Raw genomic sequence first — 22,413 nt, 5'->3', positions numbered from 1 at the left:
TCTGTACTGGGGAAGGTGGGGGGATGGTGGGGGAGAGAGAAAGCCTCTCATAATGAAGAGATAGAGATACTGTATCTTTTCATCCTTACCTCCCAGGTTAGAGAGAGAGAGCGAGAGAGAGATAGATAGATGCTGAAGACCCTGGATGATCCCTCTTCATCCTTACCTCCCAGGTCAGAGAGAGAGATAGTGAGTGGGAGAGAGAGAGCTACACAAAGAGAAAGAAAGAGAAAGAGAGAGAGCGAGAGATAGATGCTGAAGACCCTGAATGATCCCTCTTCATCCTTACCTTCCAGGTTAGAGAGAGAGTGGGAGAGAGAGAGCAACACAAAGAGAAAGAGATGCTGAAGACCCTGGATGATCCTTCTTCATGCTTACCTCCCAGGTTAGAGAGAGAGATAGTGAGTGACATATAAAGTGACATACATATAAATAGATAGATCCTGGAGACCCTACATCTCTCCATCCTTACCTCCTAAAATGGTGAGATTAATAGAGAGATAGTAAGAGAGTTACATAAAAGAGAGATGTTGAAGACACTGGAGGATCTCTCTCTCTCTCTCTCTCTCTCTCTCTCTCTCTCTCTCTCTCTCTCTCTCTCTCTCTCTCTCTCTCTCTCGCTCGCTCTCCTTACCTCCTTCACAACCAGTGGCCCCAGAGGTCTGTGGCGTTAGCCACTCTGTACCTCACAGCTTTATACCCAGCATGCCCTCTGACAAGACAGCCAACAGCCAATCAAAGACCTCCTCCCTGGTGATGTCATCGTTGTCACATCACTCAATCACAGAAAGTTTTCTGTAAGTATTATAACATGGTGTACTGAAAATGTTGTACAGCAAGGGTAGGCAACTAGATTCAGCCGCGGGCCGATTTTTGTTGGAGCGAATGGTTAGGCGTTCCCCTCTGCACAGCAGAAGCCACGGTTTGAGTCCCCATTGCACGGTTCGTGTCTCTCTCCCGCTACATTGGTGGCATCGGTGGGATCACTCCAGTTGTCTCATGAGGCTTGGGGAAGTTTAACTTGTTTGTGTTTGTGGCTTGGTGCACAACAAAGCGTAAAGCACCAATCTGCATTTCAAACAAAGAACAAAGTGGTCACCCCACCACTTGTTTTGGTAAACAGCCGAGGGATGGGGCCTGAGAAATATAACCACTCTCAAATTCATAGACAGAGCTGTGGACGCAAGGACTGACCACAGTCTAACGGAAAACTGACATTTATACTGTAATTTGGGGTATTTATTAACAGTAAAATACTGTGAAAAATGTTACTGCAGCATACTGTGGTGCATATGGTGCATTGTGGGAAAGTTTTGTGGACAGGGAAATAATTGCAGCATTTTGAATGGTACCATAATTTCACCCCACAGACTACAGTATCGTACAGTATTTTTGGAGCAACAAAAACCTTTTGACCACTAGTGGGTGGTATTGTTGTTTCTGGCTCATTAACATAAAGTCTCCTGAGTGGCGCAGTGGTCTAAGGCACTGCATCGCAGTGCTAATTGTGCCACTAGAGATCCTGGTTCGAATCCAGGCTCTGTCGCAGCCGGCCGCGACCGGGAGACTCATGGGCGGCGCACAATTGGCCCAGTGTCGTCCAGGGTAGGGGAGGGAATGGCCGGCAGGGATGTAGCTCAGTTGATAGAGCATGGCGTTTGCAACGCCAGGGTTGTGGGTTCGTTTCCCACGGGGGGCCAGTATAAAAAAAAAAAAATACAAAAAATGTATTCACTAACTGTAAGTCGCTCTGGATAAGAGCGTCTGCTAAATGACTAAAATGTAAAATGTAATAAAGTATTTGTGCCAGCCATCAGTGAGAGTGCTGTACCAATTTAACTGCTGTGTGTTAGTAAAGCCACATGAATTTAAAATGTTTGGGGTCAGACTGGAGTGGCAGCAAAGTCTTAAACATTTCATTGTTGAGCGTTTTGCCTTGCCGTTTTGGTCTGTTTTGCCTTGTAGTCGCTGCCAGTTTGGAAGCCTTTGTTAAGGCCTTTAGAAGTGCAAGAGATATAAAACACAGAATATTAAGTAATATGCTTTATGCGTAAACATACCTAGCAGCCAACCTGCTTGCACCAATCCAATGTAATTACAGTACAATTCTGTGAAATGCAAACCCCACCTATCTCAATGAATGTCATCCATCCATCTACTCATTAATTAATTAATTCATTCATTCATTACAATTAGAGTAGCAGACTTTTTTACAGTAATAATTATAGTTTTAACCATGTTTTGAAGCTAAACAGTGTTTGTTTACGTTTACTTAGTTTACAAGCTGTGGAGTAAAACAAGCTTATATTTTGGGTTCTGATGGAGTTGAATTAAGCTCATGAGGCATTTATAAGTTATATTCTGCAAGAATCAATGGCTATATATCATACATTTTTTAGTTTAAAAATGTACAGTCGTGGTCAAAGTTTTGAGAATGACACAAATACTAATTTTCACAAAGTCCGCTGCTTCAGTTTTGATGATGGCAATTTGCATATACTCCAGAATGTCATGAAGAGTGATCAGATGAATTGCAATTAATTGCAAAGTCCCTCTTTGCCATGAAAATGAACTTAATCCCCAAAAAAAACATTTCCACTGCATTTCAGCCCTGCCACAAAAGGACCAGCTGCCATCATGTCAGTGATTCTCTCGTTATCACAGGTGAGAGTGTTGACGAGGACAAGGCTGGAGATCACTCTGTCATGCTGATTGAGTTAGAATAACAGACTGGAAGCTTTAAAAGGAGGGTGGTGCTTGAAATCATTGTTCTTCCTCTGTTAACCATGGTTACCTGCAAGGAAACACGTGCCGTCATCATTGCTTTGCACAAAAAGGGCTTCACAGGCAAGGATATTGCTGCTAGTAAGATTGCACCTAAATCAACCATTTATCGGATCATGAAGAACTTCAAGGAGAGAGGTTCAATTGTTGTGAAGAAGGCGTCAGGGTGCCCAAGAAAGTCCAGCAAGCGCCAGGACCGTCTCCTAAAGTTGATTCAGCTGCGTGATCGGGGCACCACCAGTGCAGAGCTTGCTCAGGAATGGCAGCAGGCAGGTGTGAGTGCATCTGCACGCACAGTGAGGCGAAGACTTTTGGAGAATGGCCTGGTGTAAAGAAGGGCAGCAAAGAAGCCACTTCTCTCCAGGAAAAACATCAGGGACAGACTGATATTCTGCAAAAGGTACAGGGATTGGACTGCTGAGGACTGGGGTAAAGTCATTTTCTCTGATGAATCCCCTTTCCGATTGTTTGGGGCATCCGGAAAACACCTTGTCCGGAGAAGACAAGGTGAGCGCTACCATCAGTCCTGTGTCATGCCAACAGTAAAGCATCCTGAGACCATTCATGTGTGGGGTTGCTTCTCAGCCAAGGGAGTGGGCTCACTCACAATTTTGCCTAAGAACACAGCCATGAATAAAGAATGGTACCAACACATCCTCCGAGAGCAACTTCTCCCAACCATCCAAGAACAGTTTGGTGATGACCAATGCCTTTTCCAGCATGATGGAGCACCTTGCCATAAGGCAAAAGTGATAACTAAGTGGCTCGGGGAACAAAACATCGAAATGTTGGGTCCATGGCCAGGAAACTCCCAAGACCTTAATCCCATTGAGAATTTGTGGTCGATCATCAAAAGGCGGGTGGACAAACAAAAACCCACAAATTCTGACAAACTCCAAGCATTGATTATGCAAGAATGGGCTGCCATCAGTCAGGATGTGGCCCAGAAGTTAATTGACAGCATGCCAGGGCGGATTGCAGAGGTCTTGAAAATGAAGGGTCAACACTGCAAATATTGACTCTTTGCATAAACTTAATGTAATTGTCAATAAAAGCCTTTGACACTTATGGAATGCTTGTAATTATACTTCAGTATACCATAGTAACATCTGACAAAAATATCTCATAACACCGAAGCTGCGAACTTTGTGAAGACCAATACCTGTGTCATTCTCAAAACTTTTGACCACGACTTTATGTACCAATCCTGGATTGCCCCTTCAAGGCTTATACTGCCGGCATCAAAACGTATAAAATGTGATTTGATGACATCGGTCTTATTTGATGTGATGTGACATTTCAAATAAAGATATGATTGTTACTGTCTGAGTGTGTTATAGCCTCTTCTTTCACAAAGCAAACTACCAGACAGCAAAAACAAGTGTAAATGTTTCTTGTTTACCATATTGAATAATGAAATGTAAAAAACATATCAGATCTGTTTAAAAATGATTCAGGTCTGGGGCTCAACTCCTGCATGACCAGATGACCTTTCGGCCAAAGGCTTCCTTCATAGGTGAGAGAACAGGAGATGTGTGCAGTCATAACGCCTTCTGTGTGATTTTATAAGCGGCAGGCTGCCTGAGTGCCTGTCAGCTGGCTATGGGGTGGATGGAGGGTTTGTGATGTGCGTTGGACCCACTTGGCCAGGGAAGCCTTGATCTCCTTGGTACGGAGGCAGTAGATGAAGGGGTTGAGGAGGGGAGGCAGCAGACTGTAGAAGAAGAAGAATACTTTATTAAGCCATACAAGATGGACTGGTCTTCTGCTGTACCAAACTCCTCTGACACACACACACACAGTTGGAGAGGCTGGAGCAATGGGCAACTACTAGTGCAGTGCCCGGTGAGGAGTTTAGGGGTTATTTGCCTTGCTCAAGGGCACAATGGCAGGTGAAGGCATCTAGGACACTGACGCCAACAACCCTCCACTCCCAACCACATTTTCCCCTGTCAATCATGGGATTCAAACTGACAACCTTCCGGTTGCTGGCCCGCTTCTCTAACCTCTAAGCTACCTGCCTGTAGAGCAGGGTCAGGCCGATAACAAAGTCCTGGCTGATGGACAAGTTGATGATGCTAATGGTGTAGACGCAGCACCGGGGGACGTAGTACAGAGAGATGATACACAGCTGGGAACTACAGGTGGAGAAGGTCTTCCACTGACTCTGGATGGCAGGGGGTAGAAAGGGACAGGAGGGGAGGGGAGAGGAGAGGGGGAGAGAGGGACAGGAGGGGAGGGGAGAGAGGGACAGGAGGGAGGGGAGAGAGGGACGGGAGGGGGAGGGGAGAGAGGGACGGGATGGGAGAGGGGGACAGGAGGGGAGGGAGAGGGGGACAGGAGGGGGGGGGGAGAGAGGGACAGGAGGGGAGGGGAGAGAGGGACAGGAGGGAGGGGAGGGAGAGAGGGACAGGAGGGAGGGAGGGAGAGAGGGACAGGAGGGGAGGGGAGAGAGGGACAGGAGGGGAGGGGAGAGGAGAAAAGGACAGGAGGGGAGGGGAGGGGAGAGGAGAAAGGGACAGGAGGGGGAGAGAGGGACAGGAGGGGGGGAGAGAGGGGGAGGGGAGAGAGGGACATGAGGGGAGGGGAGGGGAGAGAGGGACAAGAGGGGAGGGGAGAGAGGGACAGGAGGGAGGGGAGAGAGGGACAGAGGGAGGGAGGGGGAGAGAGGGACAGGAGGGAGGGGAGGGGAGAGAGGGACAGGAGGGAGGGGAGGGAGAGAGGGACAGGAGGGGAGGGGAGGGAGAGAGGGACAGGAGGGGAGGGGGAGAGAGGGACAGGAGGGGAGGGGGAGAGAGGGACAGGAGGGGAGGGGAGAGAGATGGACAGGAAGGAAGGGGAGAGAGAGGGACAGGAGGAGAGGGGGAGAGAGGGACAGGAGGGGAGGGGAGAGAGGGACGGGAGAGGAGGGGAGAGAGGGACAGAAGGGGAGGGAGGGGGAGAGAGAGAAGGTCAGGTGGGGAGGGGAGAGAGGAGAGAGGTTTAGTTCAGATGGGGAGTTCACAGACATAAAACAACGCACACATACTGTTTACACACACGCACGCCCAACATATGCACACACACACACACACACACACTCCCGCTCACCTGTGTGCTGGCCATTCTGAGCACGGCCATAACTATGTTGACATAGGAGAAGATGATGAAGCCGAAGGGGAGGAGGAGGACGAACATGGCTATTGAGAAGGATACTCTGCTCTGGGACGAGATGTCAGCACACGAAAGCCTGTTGAGTGAGTGATTGTTTGACTGTCTAATTGATGGATTGATTGAATTTGTCAATTTAAAAAATCCATACATGTGTACAGACAGTAAACAATGCACATTAAAGGGCCAATCTGGGATTCAAACAACAACAAAGCGGACACCCCTCCACTTTTTTGGGGATAACCAGCTGATGATGGGGCTAGAGAAATTTAACCACAAGCAAACACGCATACACACTGACTTGTTGAGAGATATGGTGTCGCAGTAGCAATGGATGATGCGGTTGGGCCCACAGAAAAACATCTGGGATGACTGGATGGTGGTGATGCCTGGAGCTATCATGGCTGACACCCAGGACATGGCTGTTAGGAGAGACATGGTCCTGTTGGTCATCAGCTTAGTGTACCTGGTAGAGAGGGAGAGGGGTGGGAGAGGGGGAAGAGAGGTATGGGAGAGGGCGGAGAGAGGGGGTGGGAGAGGGGGAGAGAGGGGTGGGAGAGGTGGGAGAGGGGGGAGAGAGGTGTGGGAGAGGGGATGAGAGAGGGGTGGGAGAGGGGGAAGAGAGGTATGGGAGAGGGCGGAGAGAGGGGGTGGGAGAGGGGGAAGAGAGGTATGGGAGAGGGGGGAGAGAGGGGGTGGGAGAGGGGGGAGAGAGGTGTGGGAGAGGGGATGAGAGAGGGGTGGGAGATGGGGAAGAGAGGTGTGGGAGAGGGGATGAGAGAGGGGTGGGAGAGGGGGAGAGAGGAGTGGGAGAGGGGGGAGAGGGGTGGGAGAGGGGGGAGAGAGGTGTGGGAGAGGGGAGAGAGAGGTGTGGGAGAGGGGAAGAGAGAGGTGTGGGAGAGGGGATGAGAGAGGGGTGGGAGAGGGGGGAGAGAGGTGTGGGAGAGGGGATGAGAGAGGGGTGGGAGATGGGGAAGAGAGTTGTGAGTGAGGGGTGGGAGTGAAGAGAGCAACACCAGGGTTGTGGGTTTGATGTTTTGTGTGCTTGGTGTTATCTTTAAGTTGTATTGCATAAAAGGCTGATTTTTATCTTAACATAATATAATGTATGCCATTAAGCAGACACTTTTATCCAAAGCGACTTAGAGTCATGCATGCATAATTTTTTTATGTAACAAACCTGATGTTGCAAGAGCCATGCTCTACCAACTGAGCTACAGTGGACCAAAAGTGAAATAGACAGGTACCGGTCCATAGCCATGGTTATCATTATGAGAGAGTTAGGGTTAGGGTTAGGGTTAAGGTTAAGGTTAAGGTTAGGGTTAGGGTTAGGTAAATCTATGTTACCTGAGAGGGTAGCAGATAGCCAGGTACCGGTCCATAGCCATGGTCATCATGATGAGAGAGTTAGGGTTAGGGTTAGGGTTAGGGTTAAGGTTAAGGTTAGGGTTAGGTAAATCTATGTTACCTGAGAGGGTAGCAGATAGCCAGGTACCGGTCCATAGCCATGGTCATCATGATGAGAGAGTTAGGGTTAGGGTAAGGGTTAGGGTTAGGGTTAAGGTTAGGGTTAGGTAAATCTATGTTACCTGAGAGGGTAGCAGATAGCCAGGTACCGGTCCATAGCCATGGTCATCATGATGAGAGAGTTGAGCGTTCCAAAGTAGTGGATGAGTTGTTTCTGTATCAGACACAGATAGAAAGAGATGCCAGCGTCGTCCCACCACCACCGAGCTATCACTTTGGGAAGGGCCACCGTGCAGAACCCTGGGAAAGGACAAGCACCACAACATATCAAAATTTAAATAAATATAAAAAAATGTTGTGCTATGCAGATTCGAAAACAGGCCACACATTTGAACAGGAAGTTCATGGTAACGTCCTTACAGACACACATTTTAACAGGATAACCTTTCTGTCATGACTTCTTCCGTCTCTTACCTATATCTGACAGAACCAGGCTGAGTATCTTACCTATATTTGACAGAACCAGGCTGAGTATCTTACCTATAACTGACAGAACCAGGCTGAGTATCTTACCTATATCTGACAGAGCCAGGCTGAGTATCTTACCTATATCTGACAGAGCCATGCTGAGTATCTTACCTATATTTGACAGAACCAGGCTGAGTATCTTACCTATATCTGACACAACTAGGCTGAGTATCTTACCTATATCTGACAGAGCCAGGCTGAGTATCTTACCTATATCTGACAGAGCCAGGCTGAGTATCTCTTACCTATATCTGACAGAACCAGGCTGAGTATCTTACCTATATCTGACAGAGCCAGGCTGAGTATCTTACCTATATCTGACAGAGCCAGGCTGAGTATCTTACCTATATCTGACAGAGCCAGGCTGAGTATCTTACCTATATCTGACAGAGCCAGGCTGAGTATCTTACCTATATCTGACAGAACCAGGCTGAGTATCTTACCTATATCTGACAGAGCCAGGCTGAGTATCTTACCTATATCTGACAGAGCCAGGCTGAGTATCTTACCTATATCTGACAGAGCCAGGCTGAGTATCTTACCTATATCTGACAGAACCAGGCTGAGTATCTTACCTATATCTGACAGAGCCAGGCTGAGTATCGTACCTATATCTGACACAACCAGGCTGAGTATCTTACCTATATCTGACAGAGCCAGGCTGAGTATCTTACCTATATCTGACAGAGCCAGGCTGAGTATCTTACCTATATCTGACAGAGCCAGGCTGAGTATCTCTTACCTATATCTGACAGAACCAGGCTGAGTATCTTACCTATATCTGACAGAGCCAGGCTGAGTATCTTACCTATATCTGACAGAGCCAGGCTGATTATCTGACCTATATCTGACAGAGCCAAGCTGAGTATCTTACCTATATCTGACAGAACCAGGCTGAGTATCTTACCTATATCTGACAGAGCCAGGCTGAGTATCTTACCTATATCTGACAGAACCAGGCTGAGTATCTTACCTATATCTGACAGAGCCAGGCTGAGTATCTTACCTATATCTGACAGAGCCAGGCTGAGTATCTTACCTATATCTGACAGAGCCAGGCTGAGTATCTTACCTATATCTGACAGAGCCAGGCTGAGTATCTCTTACCTATATCTGACAGAACCAGGCTGAGTATCTTACCTATATCTGACAGAGCCAGGCTGAGCATGATGATGTACATGGGTTTCTGCAGGCTGCGCTCCAGGGCAAACAGCACCACCAGCAGGAAGTTCCCCACCACCGTGGTCACATAGATGAAGAAGAAGAACCAGGCCACCAGCTGGTAGAAGGATGGATGAAGCCCCGGGAAGCCCACGATCACAAACTCTGACACACGCGTGTAGTTACTTGGGAGCATACTGCACGGGGAGAGAATATTATGGATTGATCCCACCGCTGCCACCAATGTACTGAGGAGAGAGTAATATGGATTGATCCCACCGCTGCCATCAATGTACTGAGGAGAGAATAGTATGGAGTGATCCCAGGGGCGTCATGCACCCTAAAAATCTGAGGGGGCACAAAGTACATGAGGGTGGTCTGGAGGGGGAATTTTGAATTTTTCAAACACCCGAAACAGCTTTTTCTTACAATCTAGAGCCATAATAATTTATCTGCGTCTCCTACATTCTAGAGCCATAATAAGTTATCTGCGTCTCTAAGCGTACCACTTGTGCTCTTTGTGTCGTGATTGGCTTCGCTGCATCTCTGCTAAAATGTGGGTAAAAGATTGAAAGGAATGTGAGTCTTATTCAGTACATTTAATTGTTGCTTGCTTTTCTAAAGTCTACCAACCTTGGCAGCAGGCATGCCAGCTAAGATAGTTAGACAAGCTGGCTACTCTAACTTGATTGATAGCCTGAAATGGCTTCTTGGTAGCTAGTTATGAGGTTGGGAGATTGGGAACCTATCTGGTATAACTAAAGCTTCATAAAATTGCTAGGTGGCTAATAGCATTACAGAGAAACAACAACAATTAATGGGCATGACGCCTCTGATCCCACCGCAGCCACAATGTACTGAGGAGAGAACAGAATGATTGACAATACAACACCATTATGATAGACAATACACCATCATTATGATAGACAATACACCAAACACAAGTCAAACACAAATCTAACTGCTACTGTACTCAACTGAGTACAGAAGCAGTTACTGAAAAATGTTTGCTTGATAAAAGACCATCAGTTAAAAAAGACCTTCCAACACTACAGTATAGTAACAGGTATAATATAACATAATATAGTCATAACATAACAAACAGTATAATGATAACATATAGATGTACCTCTCTTTTTGATGGTGGCCAGAGAATGGACTCGCCTTCACACACCTTCTGATTTAAATACTATCGACAGGGGCTCCATCCTAAAGAGGGAGTGTGTGTGCATGTGATGCTCTTACTGTACGGGATGGGAGGGGATAATCATGTGACTGGTACAATATGTGCCTTCTATGAGGTTATAGGCCATGCCGCCTCTCCCGTTACAATAAATTCATGTGTGTATGTGTGTTTGTATGTTTATGTGTGTGTGTGGTAAATATCTGATTCCTTGACCATGTAGATAATGTATTGTATACTACTAGAATGTATAGTCCCTGTAAAACAATATTATTCAAAGTCAAGGTCGCGACCCGAATTGCAGTGGGGTTGCCAAAATATACTGTACAAAAATATCAGCGCAACATGTAAAGTGTTGGTGCCATGTTTCATGAGCTGAAATAAAAAGATCCCAGAAATGTTACATTCGCCACACAAAGCTTCTTTCTCTCAAATGTTGTGCACAAATGTGTTTACATCCCTGTTAGTGAGCATTTCTCCTTCACCAAGATAACCCATCCACCTGACAGGTGTGGCATTTCAAGAAGCTTTTTAAACAGCATGATCATTAAACAGGTGCACCTTGTGCTGGGGACAATAAAAGGCCACTCTAAAATGTGCAGTTTTGTCACACAACACAATGCCACAGATGTCTCATGTTTTGAGGGAGCGTGCAATTGGCATGCTGACTGCAGGAATGTCCACCAGAGAATTCAATGTTAATTTCTCTACCATAAGCCGCCTCCAACGTCGTTCTAGAGAATTTGGTAGTATGTCCAACCGACCTCACAACCGCAGACCACGTGTATGGCGTTGTGTGGGTGAGTGGTTTGCTGATGTCAACATTGTGAAGAGAGTGCCCCATGGTGGCGGTGGGGTTATGGTATGGGCAGGCATAAGCTACAGACAATGAACACAATTGCATTTTATCAATGTCAATTTGAATGCACAGAGATACTGTGACGAGATCCTGTGGCCCATTGTGAAGGACATATTTTTTTAAGGTATCTGTGACCAACAGATACATATCTGTATTCCCAGTCATGTGAAATCCATAGATTAGGGCCTAAATAATTAATTTAAATTGACTGATTTCCTTATATGAACTGTAACTCAGTAAAATCTTTGAAATTGTTGCATGTTGCATTTAGATTTTTGTTCAGTATATGTTTATACAGTGTATTCGGAAAGTATTCAGACCTTCACTTTTTCCACATTTAGTTATGTTACAGCCTTATTCTAAAATGGATTTAAAAAATGTTTCCCCCTCATCAATCTACACACAATACCCTATAATGACAAAGCAAAAACTGTTCTCTTTTAAACGGAAATATCACATTTACATAAGTATTCAGACCATTTACTCAGTACTTTGTTGAAGCACCTTTGGCAGCGGTTACAGCCTCGAGTATTCTTGGGTATGACGCTACAAGCTTGGCACACCTGTATTTGGGGAGTTTGTCCCATTCCTCGCTGCAGATCCTCTCAAGCTCTGTCAGGTTGGGATGGGGACCATCGCTGCACAGCTATTTTCAGGTCTCCAGAGATTTTCGATCGGGTTCAAGTCCAGGCTCTGGCTGGGCCACTCAAGGACATTCAGAGACTTGTCCCGAAGGCACTTCTGCATTGTCTTGGCTGTCTGCTTAGGGTCGTTGTCCAGTTGGAAGGTAAACCTTCGCCCCAGTCTGAGGTCCTGAGCGCTTTGGAGCAGGTTTTCATCAAGGATCTCTGTACTTTGCTCCGTTCATCTTTGCCTCAATCATGACTAGTCTCCCAGTCTCTGCCGCTGAAAAACATCCCCTCACCATGATGCTGCCACCACCATGCTTCACCGTAGGGATGGTGCCAGGTTTCCTCCAGATGTGATGCTTGGCATTCAGGCCAAAGAGTTCAATCTTGGTTTCATCAAACCAGAGAATCTTGTTTGTCATTGTCTGAGATTCTTTAAGTGCCTTTTGGCAAACTCGAAGCAGGCTGTCATGTGCCTTTTACTGAGGAGAGGCTTCCGTCTGGCCACTCTACCATAAAGTCCTGATTGGTGGAGTGCTGCAGAGATGGTTGTCCTTCTGGAAAGTTCTCCCATCTCCACAGAGGAACTCTAGAGCTCTGTCAGAGTGACCATTGGGTTCTTAGCCACCTCCCTGACCAAGGCCCTTCTCCCCCGATTGCTCAGTTTGGCCGGGCGGCCAGATCTAGGAAGAGTCTTGGTGGTTCCAAACTTCTTCCATTTAAGAATGATGGAAGGCACTGTGTTCTTGGAGACCTTCAATGCTGCAGACATTTTTTGGTACCCTTCCCCAGAACTGTGCCTCGACACAATCCTGTCTCTGAGCTCTACAGACAATTCCTTCGACCTCATGGCTTGGTGTTTGCTCTGACATGCACCGTCAACTCTGGGACCTTATATAGACAGGTGTGTGCCTTTCCAAATCATGTCCAATCAAATTAATTTACCACAGGTGGACTCCAATCGAGTTGTAGAAACTTCTCAAGGATGATCAATGTGAGCCCCTAATTGAGTACCACAGTATGAGTCATAATAAAACCTAGCGGTAAAACCTGGAAATGTTTCCAATCATTATTTCACCATTCATTTTTGCGTCAGGGATTTTAGAACTACTTCATATAAGGTTTGTGTTTCATGTAGGCTTACCCTCTCTCGGACAAGGTCACTTTTATCAATATATTTGATTGTAATTACCCCTGCTAACAAGCAATTTTGGTTAGGTCAAATATCTGTGGTTAGCTAGGTGCTTATGAAAATTCGCTAGATACCCACCGACTGTAGTTACGTGTACAACGCACATTACCTTCCTTACAAGTAAAAAGAAAACCAGCATAGGCTAGCATAATGACTGTTGTGACCTTTTTAGTCTTTAGTGAGCTAGCCAGCTACTTTTTCATATGGTGTTTCATACTGATGTTTTGCCAGTTTAATTGCCTTGCGGCGTGAGTAGCTACACTGTTTGTATTCTGCCATATTCCCAGTGTCCTTGCCATGGTTAAATGTTTGAGTTTCTGCCTATAGGAAGGGAGGAGTAAAATGGAGTCGTGATCAGATTTGCCAAAAGGAGGGTGGGGGAGGGCCTTATTACCATCCCGGAAGTTCGAATAACAATGGTCGAGAATTTTAGCAGCCTGAGTACAACAGTCGATATGTTGATAGAACTTCAGCAGCCTAGTCCTCAAATTTGCTTTGATAAAATCCCGGCTACAAGAAATGCAGCCTCAGGATATGTGGTTTCCAGTTTGCATAAAGTCCAGTGAAGTTCTTTGCGGGCCGACATGGTATCGGCTTGAGGGGGGATATACACGGCCGTGACTATAACCGAAGAAAGTTCTCTTGGGATATAATACGTTCGGCATTTGATTAGTTGGCTGCTTTGAGCAAAACTTGTATGTAATATAATCTATTCTGGGAGCCTAGTGTGTGTGTGTGTGTGTATGAACTGTGTGGAATATATTTTTGAACCATTGGCTTCCCTGAAAACAGGTACTGACTGTCACGCCCTGGCTCTGGGGACTCTTGTATGTTGAGCCAGGGTGTGAGTTTTCATTTGTTTATGTTCTAGTTGTTGTAGATCTATGTTGGCCAGGGTGGCTCCCAATCAGAGACGGCTGTAGCTCGTTGTCTCTGATTGGGAGTCATACTTAGGTAGCCGTTAGGCATTCATTATTTGTGGTTTCTTGTTCGTATTTGGTTAGTGTATGACCATTGACTGTCACGTCATCATTTTGTTGTTTTGATCGTGTGATCATTCTAATTTAATAAATATGTTCGCTTTCAACGCTGCGCCTTGGTCCTCCTCCTTAGACGATCGTGACAGAAGAAACCACCAGAACTGGACCAAGCAGCCTAGTGAGGAGCAGAAAGGGTGGACTTGGGAACAGTGGAGGAAGAGCTTCGACTGGGTCAAGCCGAATGAGGAGCTGAATGGCGGGAGTTGGAGACAGAAGAGCGAGAGTTGGGCGAGGACTATAGAGGCCTGGCCCACGGGGAAGAGAGACCCCCAGAAAATTTTTAGGGGGGGGCTCACGACGTCGGGGCAGCAGGAGGCCGCGATAGAGCGGTCCAGCGGGTTGGCAGAGGAGGCCGCCAGGTTACGGGAGTCACTGGTCACCAGGGGGAAGGAGGATGTAGAGGCACGGCGAGAGGTACTGGCGTGTGTTGCCAGTCCGGTCCGGCCTGTTCCTGATCCCCACGTAGGGCCAGTGGTGTGTGTTCCCAGTACGGTCCGGCCTGTTCCTGCCACTCGCACCAAGTCAGTGGTGCGCTTCGTCAGCCCGGCGCGGCCCGTTCCTGCTCCCCGCACCAAGTCAGTGGTGCGTTTCGTCAGCCCTGTCCGGCCCGTTCCTGCTCTCCGCACCAAGTCTGTGGTGCGCGTCGCCAGCCCAGTCCGGCCCATTCCTGCTCCCCGCACCAAGTCTGTGGTGCGTTTCGTCAGCCCGGTCCGGCCCGCTCCTGCTCCCCGCACCAAGTCAGTGGTGCGTTTCGTCAGCCCTGTCCGGCCCGTTCCTGCTCTCCGCACCAAGTCTGTGGTGCGCGTCGCCAGCCCAGTCCGGCCCGTTCCTGCTCCCCGCACCAAGTCAGTGGTGCGCTTCGTCAGCCCGGTCCGGCCCGCTCCTGCTCCCCGCACCAAGTCAGTGGTGCGTTTCGTCAGCCCGGCTCGGCCCGCTCCTGCTCCCCACACCAAGCCAGTGGTTCCACCGGTGGCGGGTCCGGCACCGGTCAGGTGCTGCGTCACGCCGGAGCTAGAGCAATCCGCTCCACCAGTGTTCAGTTCAGCTCTGGTCAGCAGGGCCAGACCGGACCAGGGGTACTTTGGGGGGTTAGAGAAGGAGTGGGGGTCATGTCCGGAGCCGGATCCGCCGCCGAGGCGGAGTGCCCACCCGGTCCCTCCCCTGTTGTATTTGGTTGGCGCGGTCGGAGTCCGCGCCTTTAGGGGGGGGTACTGTCACGCCCTGGCTCTGGGGACTCTTGTATGTTGAGTCAGGGTGTGAGTTTTCATTTGTTTATGTTCTAGTTGTTGTAGATCTATGTTGGCCAGGGTGGCTCCCAATCAGAGACGGCTGTAGCTCGTTGTCTCTGATTGGGAGTCATACTTAGGCATTCATTATTTGTGGTTTCTTGTTCGTATTTGGTTAGTGTATGACCATTGACTGTCACGTCATCATTTTGTTGTTTTGATCGTGTGATCATTCTAATTTAATAAATATGTTCGCTTTCAACGCTGCGCCTTGGTCCTCCTCCTTAGACGATCGTGACACTGACAGGAGGAGCAATACGAGTCTGTCAGAGGTCGTCATGCTGGGTGGGGATGGCAATGGAGGCTTTGGTGGTCCACACAACGAAGAAGCAGGTGTCCCTTCCAGTGATGTGGAGCTGACCTTGGACCTGGTGCCCATTAAGGATGGTTTTCACGGAGGCGGTAAGACCCTCCCTCCTTGATATAGAAATACTTCGACTTCACTTTCTCTTCAATGGTAAGGTCCCTTGCACCATAGGGACAATTGACCTCCACCACTGCTGTGGTGCCCACCAGACCATCCAGTGTGGCACCCAGGATCCCAGACCCTGTGACCCAAAGCCCTGACTCCTGCACATCCATCCCTGTAGCCATTTTGAATGCTTTGATGTCCTCCTCTTCATTATCTGTGCCCCACTTTATAGACAACACCCCATCCAATGACTGATCTGAGGACCCTTTTTAGCAGCGACGGAGTAACACGCTCGGTGCTAACCACTGCTCCATAATTGCTGGCCGTCAACCTCCCTCTCCTCATGGTGTGCCAGTTGGGGTTGGTGCGATGTCCAACTGTTGCCTGCCGTATAGCCTCCTGCTGCTCCACCGACAGCGCCATGCCAGCCAGGATGCCTGCATGCCCCAGGGGCCCTTGGTTTTTGACAATGTCCGGAACAGACAGGGATGACAGGGAGGGTAGCGGTTGTTCTGGCTCAGGTTGAAGGAGACATGCTATTCCACTGTACCTGCCCCGGAGACGGTTCCTTTGCCACTGAAGATCCTCCTCTGTGGGCTCTCGGGACAGAGGGTTGTAGTCTTCGGCTGGGTACAGGTCCTCCACTGACTGCACCTGGTTGGGCCACGGCTGGCTTCCTCCAATCGCATTCCACATCTGTACGGCAGATATTGTGAACCGCCAAAATAGGCTGCATGGCTGCACTTATGAGCTCCGCGGAGGCATTCGCATGTGGCAGAGAGAATCTCCTGCTCACCTATAGAGACCTGCCAAAAGGAAGGAGGTTAAGTGCTACATGCCTTTCAATGCAGGACTTTGAACACCGTGAAATGCATTAGTTGTAAGAAATGTTCAGTTTTTCTATAACTTTAATTGATAACTTAGGATGTTATCACTTGACTTATCAATCTTTTAGTGGAAGGATCCTATAATAATAATAATATAATATGCCATTTAGCAGACGCTTTTATCCAAAGCGACTTACAGTCATGTGTGCATGCATTTTTACGTATGGGTGGTCCCGGGGATCGAACCCACTACCCTGGCGTTACAAGCGCCATGCTCTACCAATTGAGCTACAGAGGACCACAAGAAATCAAGACTGTGTGAATCCATGTACCACTCCGAATAAATAAATACTGTGCCTTTTGAAGATTTGTCTCTGGTCATGAAACTACAATACAGGCTGGATGTCTAAACTAAGTCCATTCTGAATGTTAATTCATTTTTTTATTAATTCTCATCAATGACAACATTCTAGAACTGAGTTATCACTCATCGAAGTCTGGTATCCGGGGTAATCTGGTTAATGATTATATAATTGATTAGGTGTCTCTTTCCTTGTAGAATGTTGACAGCTGTATAGAACACATTGTATTGCTAAGATGCTCAAACTTAACTTAATAGCTACACTCACCGACACAGGATAAACTGTATCCCTCATGCTGGCCCTTACCAAAACAGTAAGTTGCCCCTCACTATAGCTGCACTTCTCCACATGGTCAGACTTCTAGTGGACTTCTCCCCTTTTAATGCTCTGATGCTCATCCTTGAAGAATGCCATAAGGTCTGAAGTAGACAGCAAAGTCGACATACTCTACAAACTATTATCTAGGCTAAGTAAAACAAAACTATTTTTTGATCTACTGCTCTGCTAACTAGCTAGCTAAAGTGTAGTCAGTGGCTAGCTAAGACAGAGAAAGGGGACGTAAATTAATGGATTGGGCACAGAAGGTCTCTGGGCACAAAGGTCTCTGATCACACTGGTGAATGGTAGCTCACAGTGTTGGCTAGAGATGACGTGGATGAGCTTCCTGCAGGAATTTGTAGTCTCTTGTAGCTGAGGTCTCCGTGCTTCTACATCTGCATTGCTTGCTGTTGGGGGTTTTAGGCTGGGTTTCTGTATAACACTTTGTGACATTTGCTAATGTAAAAAGGGCTTCATAAATACATTTGATTGACTGATTGATTGATTCTCTGTTGCTAATTAACATTTTCGAATTTTTGAAAATAAATTGAGGCAAATATATTGAGAGAACTCACCTTGTCCTAGAGAGAATTACACGGTTATCAAAACTTCACGCCAGGGTAAGCCCACACAAAACTGGGTTTTACCGCTAGGTTTTATGGGTATTATGACGCGTCCACTGTGCCGGACTATTATGGAAATGTGTTTAAAAAATGACTTGAATGATAGAAAAGTGTATTTGAAAGAATCTGTCCCCTGTTCGCCCTTTCTCTAACTTTTCCTCTCTTTTTCCTGTTTGGAGGACAACTTTAATCCCCTGTCAATCAATGTCCAACTAAAGGAGCCCTGCCAGAAGAGAGTGAATGAGAGAGAGAGGAGGTGGAGTGGGGCTCAGGTCTCAGGTGTGTTAGGCTCCTAATTGAGTGACTAATGAGCACCTGTTGTCTAATTAGCATCTATTCCCAGAGTGTCTGAGGCGCGTAGGGAGGGGGAAGAATGGAGTGTACAGGTGTGTATGAATAACATACTACAGGTGGAAATACAGGACAGGTAGCAAGAGAGAGAAACAGTTGAGGAGGAAGTGATGTCACAATGGGTAGCTTTAGAATCTTGTTCGTTTGAACAGCGTTCATCAAATCAAATCAAATTGTATTTGTCAAATGCGCCGAATACAACAGGTGTAGACCTTACTGTGAAATGCTTACCTACAAGCCCTTAACCAACAATGCAGTTAAAAAAAAGAGTTAAGAAAATATGATGAGGAGGGTGACTGTAGATTAACAGGTCCTCAGGTGAGCGCTCCCTCCCCAGACTCAGCTTGTTGTTGAGATGACAGACAGACAGGTGAGTGTCGCTGCTGCAGGTGAGACCAAGGTTCAGCTTGAGTTCAGGGCTCGTATTCACAGTCTCAGCGCTGATCTAAAATCAGTTTGTCCTTTTAGATCACAATGAATGTACGTTTACATGGAATGTGGGGGGGGGGCGGGGGGATCTGATCTCAGATCAGCACTTCTGCTTAGAGATGCTTTATTTATACAGGCCCTGGAGTCATTGTGTCTGTATTCTGAGTGCTGTAATGCAGGACTGCCCAACCCAGTTCCTGGAGAGCTACCCTCCTGTAGGTTTTTGCTCCAACCCTAATCTATCACACCTGATTCTAATAATTAGCAGGTTGATAAGATTAATCAGGTTAGTAACACCTGGGGTTGGAGCGAAAACCACAGGAGAGTAGCTCTCCAGGAACCAGGGTTGGAGTTAAAACCTACAGGAGGGTAGCTCTCCAGGAACAGGGTTGGAGTTAAAACCTACAGGAGGGTAGCTCTCCAGGAACAGGGTTGGAGTTAAAACCTACAAGAGGGTAACTCTCCAGGAACAGGGTTAAAGTGAAAACCTACAGGAGGGTAGCTCTCCAGGAACAGGGTTGGGCAACCCTGATGTAACGGATGTGTGATGACATCACCATGTTTAACCTTTCATCTCTACAGTGCTCTGTACTGTTCCCCTTTGATCAAACACACCAGGCAGTCACATGCTTCCCCTGTATTACTGGTACCAGACTGGACACTTTTCACCAGGGCCTGTATCTAGGATCAGGTCCCTGCTGCCCATATAATCCTACTGAGTTGCTTTGTGACTACGTGCCTCGGCCTGCTGATTCTCCTCCTCCTCCTCTGGGTTTCATTTACGTCAGTCAAAGGGGACTAACCCTAACTCCCTGTAAGTGGCCCAGTGTATAATAGACACAATGGGTGACTAAAATGTAGCTTGTTATCAATTCAGTGAACAAGGCCCTAATACTAATACTGCTCCTAATGATGTGTATTAGTTAGAGCAGTGGTGGGGCAGACCACTACTCCTGGGGGACTACAGGTGTTACTCCCAGGAGGTGCAGGGAGACCACTACTCCTGGGGGACTACTGGTGTTACTCCCAGGAGGTGCAGGGAGCCCACTACTCCTGGGGGACTACAGGTGTTACTCCCAGGAGGTGCAGGGAGACCACTACTCCTGGGGGACTACAGCTCTTACTCCCAGGAGGTGCAGGGAGACCACTACTCCTAGGGGACTACTGGTGTTACTCCCAGGAGGTGCAGGGAGCCCACTACTCCTGGGGGACTACTGGTGTTACTCCCAGGAGGTGCAGGGAGACCACTACTCCTGGGGGACTATAGCTCTTACTCCCAGGAGGTGCAGGGAGACCACTACTCCTGGGGGACTACAGGTGTTACTCCCAGGAGGTGCAGGGAGACCACTACTCCTGGGGGACTACTGGTGTTACTCCCAGGAGGTGCAGGGAGACCACTACTCCTGGGGGACTACAGCTCTTACTCCCAGGAGGTGCAGGGAGACCACTACTCCTGGAGGACTACAGCTCTTACTCCCAGGAGGTGCAGGGAGACCACTACTCCTGGGGGACTACTGGTGTTACTCCCAGGAGGTGCAGGGAGACCACTACTCCTGGGGGACTACAGGTGTTACTCCCAGGAGGTGCAGGGAGACCACTACTCCTGGAGGACTACAGCTCTTACTCCCAGGAGGTGCAGGGAGACCACTACTCCTGGGGGACTACTGGTGTTACTCCCAGGAGGTGCAGGGAGACCACTACTCCTGGGGGAATACTGGTGTTACTCCCCAGACACACCATATCTCTATCCTGGTTCCAGATCTGTTTGGCCTGTCTTGCCAACTCAGGCTGTGACAATGCTGGGCTCCCGAGTGGCGCAGCGGTCTAAGGCACTGCATCTCAGTGCTTGAGGCGTCACTACAGACCCCCTGGTTCGATTCCAGGCTGTATCACAACCGGCCGTGATTTCGGAGTCCCCGAATTTTTGTTGTCCTAGGCTACCTGACTAAATTAGTAAATATGATGTGGCTTGTAGAAAAAAGCCTATGCCATCCTCCTCTTTCATGTTGCCTTTGTCTAAACAGTCTATGACTCTGTCATAGAGTACACAATTTGAATTTTTGTTGTCCTAGGCTACCTGACTAAATTACTTTCTCGCTAGCCTAACTTCCTTTCATGCACAACGATATATCAGGCCAGCTAGTTAACATTAGCATACTACATCTGAACTTCCATCCTCTCAGGCCAGGGGCACAATGTATGAATTTATGGTTGGATCAAAATCGCTGTTATAATCATTGGCCAGTACGGAGAATTAAGTAAGTCCAAAACCTTATCTCCATCTATGGCTAATTTAGGAAAGGGACGATTTTAGCTAGCTAGCCACTGGAGGACAACAACACAATGAGATGCAACAATTCAAGTTTTTTTCTGTCAATAGTGATGTTTGGCTTGTGATGTGATTGGTCTGAAGCCAAATCCAAACAGGCTTCCCTTGACAATTTTTTTATTGTGCGCCAGGACCATTCACAGCTGAGCTCACTCAGTATAGCGCATCGCTGATTGGCTATTATTTTATGGCCAGACAGCATCAGATAGATACGCTACACATACAGAGACAGAGGGGCGCTGTTTCGTTTGCTTGGATGCTTTCTCTGGTGAAATACATTCAGCCTCCTGTGAATTTAAAGAATTTCATGAAACACAGAGAGATGAAAGATAATTATGTTTTTTTCTTTGTCAATTTTTTTGGGGAAGCTTGACTTCCATTGGCTTCCATGAATACACGCCACTAGTTATCTCCCGTTAGTAGCGTTTTAAGAAATCCAGCGCTAACCTGCAGATGCCCGTTAAATTCTGCATGTTCATTGCAATCGACCCCATGTGTCATAAGAAAAGTACAACAATACCAAAACACTTGTAGGGAATTCCCTTAAAAGATATGCTAGACATTAGATTGTTTACCGACAACAAGATTGGTTTTAGTTAGGTAAAACCTGTTGCCAGATATCTTGCCGAATTTGTCTAATGTATCTATAGCGATGGGGATTTAATTACAACGGCAAGAAATAAACAACCAATAGATCATCCGCATAAAACAAAAGTTTATTAGCATCTGTTTGTACCAACAAATTGTTTGTTTGCTCATGGGAATATCCCTGTCTCGTGCCTCTATGCAAAGAAAAGTAGTCTCAATAATATTTTATTTGTTCAATTAAATCAAATGTAAAAAAATAATTAAAAAAAGATAGTGTGATTGTTTCTTCTCAAGAATGGACTAAACAAACCACACCTTCCCCCAGAAGGACAGCAAGTCAGAAATATCAGTGTAATGCTTAACAATTTTTGGGGAGAAATTAACTTAAAGGGCCAATCCACAGTAGAAATAACAAATCACACCCCGCCTATGTTTTGGTAAAAAGCTAAGGGATGGCCTGGAGAAATGTAACCACTCTCAAATTCATAGACAGAGCTATGGATGCAAGGACTGACCATCCCATGATATCTAAATGATCGTTTTAACCATGTTTTGAGGCTATACGGTGTTTCTTTAGATTTACAATGTTTACAAACGTTGGAGTGAAACAAGCTCATATTTTGGGTTCTGATGGGGTACGACAGTTGAACTAAGCTGATGAGGCATTTAAACGTTCTATTCTTCAAGAATCAATGGGTATAAAATGGATGTAGGAACTGCAGATTTCCCCTTTAAGAGTGAGAGCTGTACCTGTTAGAATGTGCATATTATAATGTGTTAGAATGTGTATTTATATACTGGATTCTTATTTATATATTGGATCATATACCAGATTCTTATTCATATACTGTATTTTTCACATAGCTCATTCTAATATATCTACTACTGTACATTG

The 22,413-nt window shown here is 46.9% G+C and overlaps 1 protein-coding gene across 1 annotated transcript; it reads right to left on the bottom strand.

Moving 5' to 3' along the window:
* Positions 1-4,315: 4,315 nt before the first annotated feature.
* Positions 4,316-9,286, bottom strand: LOC121542010 (olfactory receptor 1-like). Its single transcript, XM_041851432.1, has 6 exons — positions 9,070-9,286; positions 7,524-7,701; positions 6,236-6,400; positions 5,875-6,013; positions 4,806-4,951; positions 4,316-4,498 (listed from the first exon to the last, which is right to left on the bottom strand). The coding sequence occupies exons 1-6, from the start codon at positions 9,284-9,286 to the stop codon at positions 4,348-4,350; spliced, it is 996 nt and encodes a 331-aa protein (XP_041707366.1). The 3' UTR covers positions 4,316-4,347.
* Positions 9,287-22,413: the final 13,127 nt, after the last annotated feature.

Source organism: Coregonus clupeaformis, chromosome 27 (assembly GCF_020615455.1).
Source record: "Coregonus clupeaformis isolate EN_2021a chromosome 27, ASM2061545v1, whole genome shotgun sequence".
Taxonomy (NCBI): domain Eukaryota; kingdom Metazoa; phylum Chordata; class Actinopteri; order Salmoniformes; family Salmonidae; genus Coregonus; species Coregonus clupeaformis.
The sequence above is the reverse complement of the archived record's forward strand: the minus strand, read 5'-3'. Positions and strand labels throughout refer to the sequence as shown.

Bases quoted from the DNA above. Each gene is read 5' to 3' on its own strand.
- LOC121542010 (XM_041851432.1), bottom strand. From the start codon at position 9,286: ATGCTCCCAAGTAACTACACGCGTGTGTCAGAGTTTGTGATCGTGGGC. The intron at 6,014-6,235 runs GTCAGTGTGTAT...CTCACTCAACAG, and splicing joins GACACCATATCTCTCAACAA to GCTTTCGTGTGCTGACATCT. The intron at 4,499-4,805 runs GCAGGTAGCTTA...CTTCTTCTACAG, and splicing joins GGCCTGACCCTGCTCTACAG to TCTGCTGCCTCCCCTCCTCA.